Source organism: Elephantulus edwardii, unplaced genomic scaffold (genome assembly GCF_000299155.1).
Source record: "Elephantulus edwardii isolate Elephantulus edwardi_28Jun2011 unplaced genomic scaffold, EleEdw1.0 scaffold00130, whole genome shotgun sequence".
Classification (NCBI taxonomy): domain Eukaryota; kingdom Metazoa; phylum Chordata; class Mammalia; order Macroscelidea; family Macroscelididae; genus Elephantulus; species Elephantulus edwardii.
In genome coordinates, this window is record NW_006399880.1 from 8,312,092 (window position 1) to 8,325,031 (window position 12,940).

General features: G+C 38.7%; 1 protein-coding gene across 3 annotated transcripts in view; it reads left to right on the forward strand.

Annotated features, from left to right (window-relative positions):
• The window catches only part of DPYSL3 (dihydropyrimidinase-like 3), a 173,916-nt gene that overhangs the window by 124,111 nt on the left and 36,865 nt on the right, over nt 1–12,940 (forward strand). For 2 of the 3 annotated variants that reach the window (XM_006893731.1, XM_006893733.1), the window contains exon 2: nt 9,281–9,369. In XM_006893731.1, coding sequence (XP_006893793.1) covers nt 9,281–9,369 — 89 coding nt within the window. The remainder of the gene's footprint in view (nt 1–9,280; nt 9,370–12,940) is intronic. The other variant, XM_006893732.1, reaches the window with a different exon arrangement.

Here is a 12,940-nt window from a genome sequence, read left to right on the forward strand (position 1 = left end):
GGGTAGTTGTCCTCTAGATTTCTTGGCACAACCTGGTGAGCATACCCAGGGCAGCATCTGTTTGTTGAAATATGTCAATTAATCTTCCATCAATTCCTGGAGCTTTTATTTTTTGCTAAGTTCTTTAGAGCAGGCTGAAGTTCTTTCTTCTTCACCATTGCCTCTTGGTCATATTTTCCATGAAATTGTTCTGTGTCAGCCAATTTTTTTCTGATACAATGACTCTGTATACTCCTTCCATCTTCTTTTAATGCTTCCTGGATCATTAAGTATTTTCCCAAAGCATCCTTAAGCATTGCAACTTGCAACTTCAATTTGCTCTTTAGTTCCTTCAGCTTAAGAAATGCTAGTGAATTCGGCCCTTTTGATAATATAAAAAACAAACAAACAAACAAACAAAAAACAATTGTAGTAGTACAATTACTTGGAACTGCCAGGAATTAATTTAAGATGGCATGTAAACAGAACTTGAAGCACTTAAATGATGAAAATCAAAGACTACAACCTTCAGTATGGATTACACCTCAGCATGAAAAAGATTCTCACAACTGGACCAATAAACAATACCATGATACGTGGGGGAAAGACTGAACTTGTCAAGAATTTTGTTTTGTTCATATCCACAATCAGTGCTAATAGAAATAACAACCAAGAAATCAAATGCTTTTGAGCACGTCTACCTCTTGGGGAATAGAATGACTTCATGGCACTTCCTTTACAGTCCTGGATTTTTCTTGGTCCTGATCTGGTCACCCACTCGTACTTATCTGTGTCTGGGACCTTGTTGAAGATTATGAGACTGTTATCAGAGGGACTGGGATTAAGATGCCATCCACAGTTGATGCCCCCACTCCACTTTGACCCAGGGCAGGTCATTGAACTCATCTAGCTCTTTGATAATGGCCTCTTAGAAAGGGGGGGACTAGGATGCCTGGAGAGTGAGGAATACTGGCGTTGATGTCCAGGTTCAGGAAGCTGAGCAGCCAGTTCACATTTGATTAGTACAACCCTTGACTACTGCTTCCCTCACAGCTCTACTTTTTCTTCCTTAAGTTCTGTCCCTCCTGGAAATAGTACCGATTGAGCCAAACAGCATGATCAAGTCAACACGGTGCTTCCTGTTTGTTACACTTTCAGCTTCATGAACTGTTATTTGAAGGCCATGTGCCTTGTGTTTACCTCTATGCTTACCTCGGTGGCAGAAAGGATGCTTGGATGATGAGAAAGACTTCTCATCTGGAGAAGTTTAGGAATTTAGGATCGCTAACCGTATCAAACTAAGCAGATTTCAGTAGGGACTCAGACCCAAGAAAACACATTACTTTTTGAGATACCTATTTTCTTTCAGACTTTTTTCTTTCTTTTGGTCTCAATAGCATATTTGTCACTGAGGGTCTTAGAAACAGATCTACCAACAGGGCAGGGCAGCTGGAATGTGGGGACAGGTTTAAGACTTTACCACCTACTTTTCCATCCCTATTGGGAGATAGTAACTAAATTATCATCGCCCGATTCTTCCAGAGGAAGAATGACCCAGAGGGGCCATGGGAACTTGCCATGCACGGGGATGGGTTTGAAGGAAATGTTTTGACTGGCCATGGCTCTTGGTGTAGGAACTAAGAACAATTGCTGAGGGCTGCGTGGGGACTGGTGCCTTTGGAATTCTGTTTTGTGGCCAAGTTTGGTATCTTTGACTAACCCAACATTAGTCCAGTTCTTAGAAAGAAGAGCCTTAGACTGGCCAGTTACTACTTTAAGGATTATAGATGTCCTTCCCTTTTTGAAAGCACACTTTATGCCGGTTTGCTTTCACAGAAGATCTACATTAGTACTTGCTTTTCCTAACAAAAGAAATGCTGTGAGGACATTTGCCACTAAAACACAAAAACCAAAACAAAAAACCCAACAAAACACACACACACACACACACACACACACACACACACACACACACCCAAAAGAGAAAAAAACAAAAAAGTGAAAATTGCTATTAACTTTCAGTGTTTGTTTCGCTTTAAAAGGTTTCCAAACAACACACCCCCTGAGCAGTGAGAATGGTGTCACAAAGCTCCTTCTTCAAGAACTGCACTGTCGACACATTATTTCACTTTATATCAGCTCTGTACTTACTATCCCTTGTTAGTGTTAGTTATGTATTATATGATTTTTTTTTCTTTTAATTTTTTAGTTATGTGATATTTGATGTTATTTGGGAGGTCATTGTCATTTTTGGAAAGGCTCAAAAATTTTCGCATTGTTTCTTCACTTTATGCCATTTCAGTTTATGAAATGTTACTTTTGGATAATGAGGGAAACCTTTTCCAGTGACGTTGCTCACATGTATTGAACACTGAGTGAAAGGCTTCAGAATTGTCTCCATTTTACACACTAAGAAACAGCAATGCAAAAGCTAAAAGATCTTAACCAATGCCAAGCATGTAGTTGGCGTTCGTGATAGGACTCAGATCTGTGTTTCTCATTCATGAGTATATAGTTAATATCAGAGCAAAGATAAGAACGTTGATATCTTCAGTTAGTACCTTTCAGGAAGCTCCAGTGGTCTAGTCCATAACAAGTTGTTCTATTAACTCATTAGTTCCCAAATTTAATCTACCAGTTGTGCGAAGGGAGAAAGATGGGTAATCTCCTCCCATGTGGTTGACAACTTCCAAAAACCTAGTAGAGGATCAGTTAGGAGCAGGTACCAACTCACCAACAATGAGAATAGTGCCATTTCTGAATCTAATTGAATACACTAGACTGATAAAGTGTCATTCCCCTGAACCCATTGTTAAATGGTACTATTTTGGGTAAGAAAGAAAATAACATTTTATCCGTGTAGTACATTCATCCTGATATAAGAAGAGTGTTTTAGGGAGCCAGATCTCATGACACAGATAGGAATGTGTTTGGAATAAGCACCTGCAACTTCATGTGGACTTCAAAAGGGTCTTTATTCCCTACTGAGGGTCAGAGCCTGTGCTTTGTGATTTGAATGAATATAAGAAAATAGGAACCAGCTTTGATTTGGGAAGGCATATTATTCATTTTATAGTCTTTTCATAGAATTAGAATTGTTTTGGTGTGGGTTTTTCCCTTTCTTTTATCTTCATTCCTAAACTGGATGTGTTTAGAGTATAGAACAACAGATGTGTTTCAAGTACAGTGCTCAGGCTGACTTTATCAGCTGGGAAGGAGGGCTCTGGTTTCTGGTTTTTCTGGGTGTTGTCTTCTCATTGCCTGAAGTAGACAGAGATGGTAGAAAAATTCTTTTTGTTTTGTTTTTGCATTTAATTTTTTTTTCTTCAGCACATATTTACTTTCCTATTTTATATTCTGAAAAGATGATAAGGAGTGAGACTGACTAGATGGGTCACTATTTGACTGGTTAACTGACCCACCTTTATAAAACACTGTCACAAAATGGACAAACATACCTGCCAAGTGCCCCTTATATCTGTGTCAGCCATGTTGACATTAAGCCCTGCTTAAGAACTACAATAAGCACTCCCCTGGCACTGTTTTACTCAAAATAAAAAGAGTATTTTAGTTGTATTGTTCAAAGGTTATAGTACTATTTAGTCATGAATGTCTCAAAAGAAAGGTGGCAATCCATCCTCTACAGATCATTATATGACCCTACGAGAAAGAAGTCACTTTCTTTTATCTGGCTATGACCACTGATCACTCTAAAGTGATCACAGTAGGAAGTCTTGGAAGGGAGAGAGGGAAATGGAACAAAACTAAAACCGTAAATAGGCCATGATTATTGATTTAATAGAGACTGGTGGAACTCTTGAGACTATGGCTCTTAGTCACTCTTCTAATTCAGCACAAAATCCACTTCTATGGTTCATTTATCAACCAAACAGTAAATAGGCCTATAAATTGAATAATCACTCTAGAGAGGCACTTGCTTCTTAGAATAGTCAGTCTATAAATCAAAAGGGCAGCATTAGCACAGGATAAGGGAGGTAAAGGTAGTCATTTGAAGAACACAGTCCTTTCACTGTGCAAATGGTTATCATGCCTGATTATTTACCTAAAAATTAGCAATTCAGTACACACAGAGTTGCCTTGGAAGAGAGATCTAGTGATATTCTTCTGAAAAGTCAAGCATTGAAAACTCGATGACACATGGAGTTTCCATGAGTCAGGATTGTTTTCAACAGAACTGGACTTATTCAGATCTAATTGAGTCACTAGTCTCTGTGTGTTTATCCCCTCAATTGGAAAATGGCAACCATCATATCAGCATACTCCTTAAGGGTTAAAAAAAGGGAAAGCAATATAAACAGTATTGATGAACTAGATAAGTCTAGTATGTAGTGTAAGCATCAGCATATAACTTAATAAAAGTGAGTAGTACTTAAAAGGGGGAGAGGGAGAAAAATGTGTAAGCCTGAATGAGTAATAAAAAATACTTTAACAATTTGATGGGTGGGAGGGTGAGGGAAATTGGAAAAATCTGTTCTGGAAAACAGTGTATTAAAATTTTGTAAATAAACTAGTATAATAAAAGAAAATAAGAAAATGAAAATATATACAGCTAATATTTATTAGGTGCTTATTGTGTTTTCTTCTTGAGGCGCAGTAGGTTTGAGGGCTCAGGACACATGTGGTGTGGTGTTCTTTTGGCCCCCGTGGGGGTTGACAGAGCGGACTTGCCAGATAAACTGGGGGTCCGGGGCAAGGAGTTTCCCAGCATTTGGGCATGGAGCTCCCCAATTAAAATAAGCGTGGAAGGAGGAGTGTCATCCACTTCCATAATAGCTTGCCTCTGGAAACCCTATGAATCTGGAGAGAGGATAAAAGGCACCCAAGTGTCGAGGACTCTCCTTCGTAGGGTCACTATGAGTCGCCTGCAACTTGATGGCACTTAACAACAACAATAACAACAACTATTATGTTTTGGATACTTTGTGTGTGTGTGTGAGAGAGAGAGAGAGAGAGAGAGACTCCCCCACCCTTCCACTTCTTTTATTCTTAGAACTCTCTGTGTGAGATGAACTGTGAGTATTATTATCTACACTGGACTAATGAAAAGACTGAGGTTCTAAGAGTTTAAGATTTAACTCAAGATAATGAGCTTATTTAAATGGTCCCTTGAGTTTCTCAGTAGTTTAATGACCAAGTTGAACAAAGCTTGCCACCTGGTACCCAGCTGAGCCTGAAATGGTGAGGCTCGAAGCTCTTGGTGGCAGCACAGGGTTGGAAGTAGCCAGAGTTTCTAGCTGGTTGCTTTGGGATCTACATTTTGGATCTTTTATGGATTCTGTACTACCCTAGTATACTCAGAAAATGTCATAATTTGTATCATTTAAAAAAATGTCATTCTTGTATCATTATAAGAAATAGATTGGTAAACTCCAACCTAGATTATTTTAACATTTTAATTAACGGCTTATCTTAGATAACAGTTACTTCATAACTTTACAGAGCCTGCATAGCCCTATTCCCCAGTCCTGTCTCTGGAGGTGACTTTTATTCATAGACCTACACTTTGCTCATATATTGGGTTTTGACCCTATCATAAGTTAATTTACAAGGCAGCTGCATGAATTTATAGCCTAGCAGTGTGTATGTATGTGTGTGTTCAGAGATACCTGACTTCTGATGTGGCTTAGGGAGGGGGGGGTCGCTGGTTATGTCCAATTCCACACTCAGTATTCCTCAGTGCCACACGTGAGACTTACCTTACAGACCCTTCTGTGTCTGTTGAGTGATTTATATGGACTTCTATTTATAGTTCATACCGCATGCATGGGAAGAGTTAAAATTAATGCAGTGGTTTGGGGAGGACAAACTGAAGACCCCTAGAGAAAGAATGTGTTTGAAAACCATAGATTTAGATTTATAGTCTCTGCTGTGCATGATGAAAATCAGTAAGAAAATGAATCCTTATTTGCCCATTGAGCAGAAGTCTTGTTGCTCTCTGCTATGAACCCTGTGCCAGGCCTGTGGTTCATCTTCAGGTTTTCTTTAAGGTTTCTGATTGTTAAGCTAGAGAGGGTTTATTTCATTAAAGTTTGAAAAGCTTCCAGTGACACCATTTCTACAGCAATAATTCCATTTTGATAGCTCTTGGTATCCCTCTGATGTGCATAGAGCCTGTGATAGCTGTTGATCCTTTCCTGACATTTGATGCTTGTTGAAAGGAGTGATAATTATACCCAGTAGCTGAGGGCTGGAGGGCCGTAGACAAGAGGGGGCTCATATTGCATATCTGGCCTCAGTTCAGGCAGGACTGGCTCCTGTCTGCAAAACACCGCTGTCCAGTTACTTGCTGGGGGGGAAAATTCTGAAAAGGGTTACATTTTGAGAAAGAACCTATCGTGTGGATTATTATTGCCATTAACCCCTTGGGCAGTGGTTCCTGGTGCTGTTCTGTGGCATTGTACTGGATGACTGCATAAGAAACATCTTTGGAGCATATTAAATATATAGACATGTGACCAAGAATGGAGCCAGGGAATCTATATTTTCTCATGTACACTAGTTTGGGTTGTATACTCCAAAGACCACCTCATAGAATTTTTCAGTATTCTTTTATGTAGATTAAAATAGTTTTCAATTTCTTTACCTTAAAAGTGCAGGTTTTTTTAGCCACATATTCTTTTAACTCACATGGACTTTCCATCATGCAATAGAATCCAGCCTCATATGCCCCAACTTTATCCGTTCATTTGGCCAATATTTAAAAGAATGGGTTCCAAGAACTAGAGTAAAAAGATCGTAATACATGTAGTTCCAAAACTAAATAAGTTTATGGTCTACTCAGGAGACAAAGCAGCCATTATAAACGAGAACAATTGTTGGAACTAAATTACAGTGGGAGCAGGTGAACTTTGCCGAGAAAGCCATGTTATGTGTCCTGGGGGAGAGAATCCTTTCCAAGTGGGACTTGAAGGTGAAGACAGTTGTTGGATGCCTGGTGAATGATAGAGAGAGCATACTGAGGCCATCTTTGCAAACGTCTTGTGGCCAGGGAGCCTGATAAGTGAGAGAAACCACATGTTTGGTTATTTCAGCCTTGCTGTTGATTCTGGCTTATAGCAACACAGTTGCACAGGAAAGAGCTGCCCCATGGTGTTTCCAGGGAGCTCTAGTGGCTTAATCATAAGAACTTGCACTATCAAACCAGAGGCACAGGGTTCAAATATACCAGCCGCTCTGTGGGAGAAAGACTGATAGTCTCCTGCCGTGTGACTTACTGCCTCTGAAAGCCTGCTGAAGGTCAACTATGAGTTGCTTTTGATTCTGTGGTGTACTGTCCAACAACCGCATAGTGTTTCCAAGCTTGTGAATCTATTTTTGTTTTCTTCCCTTACAAAGATTTTGGGTAAAAAAAAAAGAAGATTTTCTGTTGTGGAGTGACTGAAGGACCAGATTGTTGACCTTTTGTTGGCAGCTAAGTGTTTTAATTCTTATGCCACCAGAGTTTCTTTCTTAGTTTTTCCACTGTATAAAATATGACTTTCTATGAAATAGCCCGATAAAGTGGCTACACCAGTGGATTCAAGCAGAGCAGTGGCTGAGAGGATGGTGCATGATCAGCAGGATTTTGTTTTAAGGAGAGTCTCTGTGAGTTAGAATGGACTCTACAGCACCTAATAACAACAAGAAGAGGCAACATATAGAAGTGAGGATGGATCAGCAGAGGTCATCAAATACTTGCCTATCACACATTGTGAGAATTTATGTTGTACTTCATTAGCACATCTTTTTTGCTGAATACATGGAATTTTTTACCATAAATGCCTCTTTCATTTGTATCTTTTAACAATCTTTTCCCTTGACAATATGGCGTGATGAAATCCCTTGTTCTCATGCAATATCCTGGAAGCAGGAGTAACTCAGTGGTAATTTTCCATATCCCACCTGGAGCCCGAGGCTAAACATTCATATTCTGACCTTGCTCACATTTCTGAAGACCGAAGAAGCCTGTTTATGGGGCTTCTCCATAAGACTCCAAGTCTATTTGAAAGTGAGAGTTCTTGAACATGGAGCAAAGTATCACCTTTGAATGAATGACCATCCTTGTTACTCTTGAATATGTAATCTATCTACCCTTGACCTCTGTGTAATGACCACTAATCCTCACAGTCACACAGACATGGAGAACATTCACCCTGAACAGTGCACTGCATAATTCACACTGGCCTCTACCTCTCTACGCTTGTTACAGTATTTATTCATTCAACCTCAAGTTCCTTTAACAGTTTACCTGCTGACCTCCTGAAACTCACTGTGTGCATATAACTCATTGTGCCACTACAATTCCTGAGACATTTGTGTGCCTTTGTGACATAGGTGTGCATGTGCATATTTAAATAACATTTTTATTGTAATTGTATTGCTTAAAATTTTGTCCAAGCCATAGTTTTATATATTTTTTTTTTCTCAAAGCTCTGTCTCACATATTTTGGGCATGTTGCAAGTGGGATCGATCCTTGCAGAAGAATGTCATGCTTGGGAGGGTGGAGGGACAGCACAGGAGAAGAAGACCATCAATGAGATGGATTGATTCAATGACTGGGCTAATGGGGATAAGACTGTCAGAGTAAGGTGGGCAAGAGATAGAGCAATGTTTTAGGGCTGTTGTACACAGTAAGAAGAAACTCGACTGCACATCACAACAACATACTAAATGTAATAAATGACACTTCCAAAAATGAAAGAACTACTATAGTGAAGCAACTATAAATCTTGCATAATTTCTGTATCCTGGGTTAAATACTATGGATATTTAGTCTTATTTTTATCTAGAGGCTTTCTTATACGTCCCATTATTAAGTGTGCAAGTCTAAGTGCAAGTATAAGTATTATGATTTTTGGAATACATGATCTGAGCAAGTATTATAATAAAAATAATAGAAGTAGAACTGCTTCATTGTGTACCTGATCCCAACTTCCATTTTTGAGAACCATGGAGTTGTCCTTTTCAATCCATTTTTGAGAACCATGGAGTTGTCCTTTTCAAAACATATAGTGTTTACAGAATAAGAACATATGTTTTCTCAATAGTTTTGTTTCCAAGCAGCTATAATAGGTTGCAGAAGGAAAAGAGGAAACTCCAGAGTAATTTAAATAAAAAGGAAACAAGAGTGAATCCCAACAAATACAACTGGTTCAACTCTTGGATGTACTGGGTACACAGATGTGTTTAATAAATGTGTTTCAGCCAGTCCTCTGGTACAATGAATTAGAAGACTTTGAGGGACCTCTCTTCTCTGAAGTGTTGGCTATGAAAATAACTTACATTTTCCTTCTTTTTTAGAGTGACCGTCTTCTCATCAAAGGAGGCAGAATTGTCAATGATGATCAATCCTTTTATGCCGATATTTACATGGAAGATGGCTTGATAAAGTACGTATGCAGAAACCATCCTTTTATCTCTTCAGGCTTCTTTTCAATATTAGAGGCTCAGAAAGAAACCTGACCCTTTTAACTTATGACAGTTCCCTGTGTTTCATTTCCATTTCTCTATGAAATCACTATTTTAGTCTATAAATCACCATAATCCCTTAAAAGTGGAGGCGAACCTTATTTATAACCACTTGAATGGAGTAACTAAAGCTGAATTTAATCAACTGAATGATGTTTTGAGGGCTCAATTGTGCTATAATATTTATTAATAAAAGACTGTTAGGGGAGCTCTGGTGGCCTAGTGGCAAGGAGCTGCAACTACAATCCCAGAGGCACACGGTTCAAATCTACCAGATGCTCTGCCGGGAAAAGGAGGGACAGTCTCCTCCTGTACCAGTCAGATCTGATTTGACGGTACACTCACACCAAAAAAAAAAAAAATAGACTGTCAGGCCACTGATGGACTGTACTTGAGGATACTGAAAAGTGTATTCAGATTATAAAGCTAGTTGCCAGTGGGCTGACTTTTGAGATTCCTGTGTGACACAAATAGTTTGTACTTGGCTAGTGACGAAAAGGTTAGCAGTTGAAACTCATTCAGCAGTGCCACAGAAGACTCTGTGACTACTTGTGAGTGACAGGACAATTGTGCTCCAGTGAATTTTCAGTGGCTGATTTTCCCAAGAGAGATTTCCATTATCTTTCTTCAAAGGTGCCTTTGGGTATATTTGAACCTCTGAACTTTGGGTTAGAAGACTAGCACATTGGTTCCTTTAAAGCTTGCACCTCCTATAGACTCAGCAATGGAAAATTAGAAGATTATATCGTAGGTAACAAAAGAGCAGAATTAGATGATTAAGAAGCGTACAAGATGTAGAAGTGCCTTCAAATGGTAGAGTTTTGACTGAACCTCGACAAAAAGATTTAGATGGGCAGAATAAAGACAGAGCATACATTTTTTTACATGATTTTAACTTGGATATTTAAGAATGTAAATTACTTTGCAAAGGGATTTTTTTTAATCAACTGAGTATAGACAACACAGCCAGATATAATTTATATACAGGTTTCTAATACAGGGAACTTTATAGGGAATTTAATCAATATTTTCACTCTAACTTTGTCCATTCATTCATTCCTACCATGTTGGCCTTTAGCAAGACACTTGCTCTCTTTATGCTTCTTTCTTTTCACTTTGAAAAGAGGGTGGTGGTGGTGTGTGCTGTCGAATTGAAACTAACCCACAGCTGACCTTCCAGCAACTTTTCAGAGGCAGTTAATCACACAGGGGGAGATTGCCCATCCTTCTCCTAAGGACCAGCTGGTGAATCCAAACCACGTGCCTTTGCGATTGCTTCTTACTACTAGGCCACCATAGAAAATTTAGTTTGCACATAATCTTTTATTATGCAAAACATCATACTAAAGCACCAAAAGGATAGTGTATTAGGCTGGGAATTCAACCCATCCTGTTAGCCATCTCTAGACTCATTCAGTTATATCTTTTTTATTATTCAACTGCCTTGTTGTTGTGTTGTAAGATGCTGTTGATTCTTGGCAGTCCTCGTAGAACAGATTGAAATCCCTCCACAGCCTACATTCAGCTGCATTGACTGCTAGGAAGATTCTGGTCATAAGAGGTCTCTTTCTTGTTTTTGAACAACTTGATTATAACTTCCTGTAGGGAATTTGCCTTGATGAGGCCTCACCTAGAATTGACTTTGCCTTCTATATGCTCTCAAAACAACCTGTATTTTGCTGCATACAGCAGTCTTAAGAACCTCTGAGAGCCAAGATCATGCTTTATCGATCTCCTTACCTGCAGCACTTAATGTATTATTAGGTACAGATACACATAAGAGTTAAACTTAATTGAAGTCCTATGTGATGCAAAAGATTTTTACTTGAATGGTAGCTAAAAACTTGGTGTTCAAATGCCTCAGTGGCCAGAAAGAATAAAAGGCCTGACAGTCTTTTATTAATAAATATTATAGCCAAAAATCTCCAAAACAAAACAGAAGGAAAAAAAAACCCATATAGAGAAGTTTTGCTGTGTAATGCATGAACTCTCCATGAGTCAGAATTGCTTCAACAGTACCAGGCAATAACATCTTGTGTAGAGTATGGAGTGTGTGCCAAGCAAGATTACTGTGCTTTTCTTGCCTTTTCTCATGTAATTGGCCATCACTACTATGAAGTTTTATTTTTAACCTCTTTTCTCAAATGAAAAAACAAAGATGCAAAGAAGATAAGTAATGTGATAAAGGCCAGCTTGTTAATCATATGTTAAATGATTGAAAAAACAGTGTAAGAGTCAAAATACTAACATTCATATGCTTTACTGATTAATTTCATTGTTACTTCCAATTAGAAGGATAAAAGTAGCAAAGCAGTTAACCCAATTAAAACATTAACTTCTTCAAAACAAAAATGATAATTTTTTTTTCTATTGCTAAAATACTATACATCGTTACTATCTTTTGAGAGAGCAAGTTCCCTCATTTAGAGATTTTTAGAGATGGGAGAAAAAAATTAAGTCTCTTATGCTCCTTTCCTCTTTTGGAGCTCATGGCAGACATGCTGATTGATCACAGGACTTTTACAATGGAGCCTTAAATGCAGGCTGGGAGTCCTTCTGTCTTTGTATAAGTGCTTTAGGCATTCACTGTGGAAGCTGACTGCTTAAAATGTCTTTTGTTGTTTCTTTTTAAATAACTAGGAAGGCTACTTGCCAAGGATATTATAGAAGGAATTTAGCCATCAGGTATATTTATGTTGATGAAGGACAAGTCTGGATAAGCATGATCTCCTTCCAGACCTTTTTGTATATATCCAAGAACATTCTTAGCTCATAGAGCAGAAAAAAATGGAATAACCTCCTCCAACTTCTACATAATTGTTCACCTGCATGTGAGCATGATAGAGTGTTGTCTATTAGCAAGGAAGTTTGCCAGTGCTCTTGGACAGATGCTGTTGTGCCTAAATCACCCTGTGCACTGCCCACGAGACGTGGCAGCCTTTTTTCAGGACGCTGAGATACCTGTAAATACACAAAGGACCTATCATCACCAAGTCGTGTCAGTAACAAATATTAAATTGCTAGTTACTGTTTTGTGTGTGCGTCGAGTCAGAACTGACTCAGAGCTGACCCTCTGGGGTGGGTTTTCAGAGACAGTTAATGTACAGAAGGAGGTAATAAAAGCTGAGATTCATAGGAGGAAGGGGGTGACCATCAGTTACATAGCTGGTGCTTATTGGGTTCTTAAATGCCTGGTGGTATTCTTTGCACTCAGCATGTATAAATGCAACCACCCTATGGAGGAAATGTTTTTAATACACATTAACAGTAAAATAATTGCAGCGTGGAAGGTTAAATGACTTGGCCAGAGACACATGGCAAGTGGTAGAGAAAGCTTGTAAATCTAGATAACCTGCAGGCAGGATTAAGTTGCACTCCTAGCTATTAGATCTACCTGTCTAGAAATTTGACAAAAGAAGTAAAATTGAAGCTGGACTTTTAATAATATGATATCTTGAATGAAAAGGAGAAAAATATGAAAAGGGAGAATGC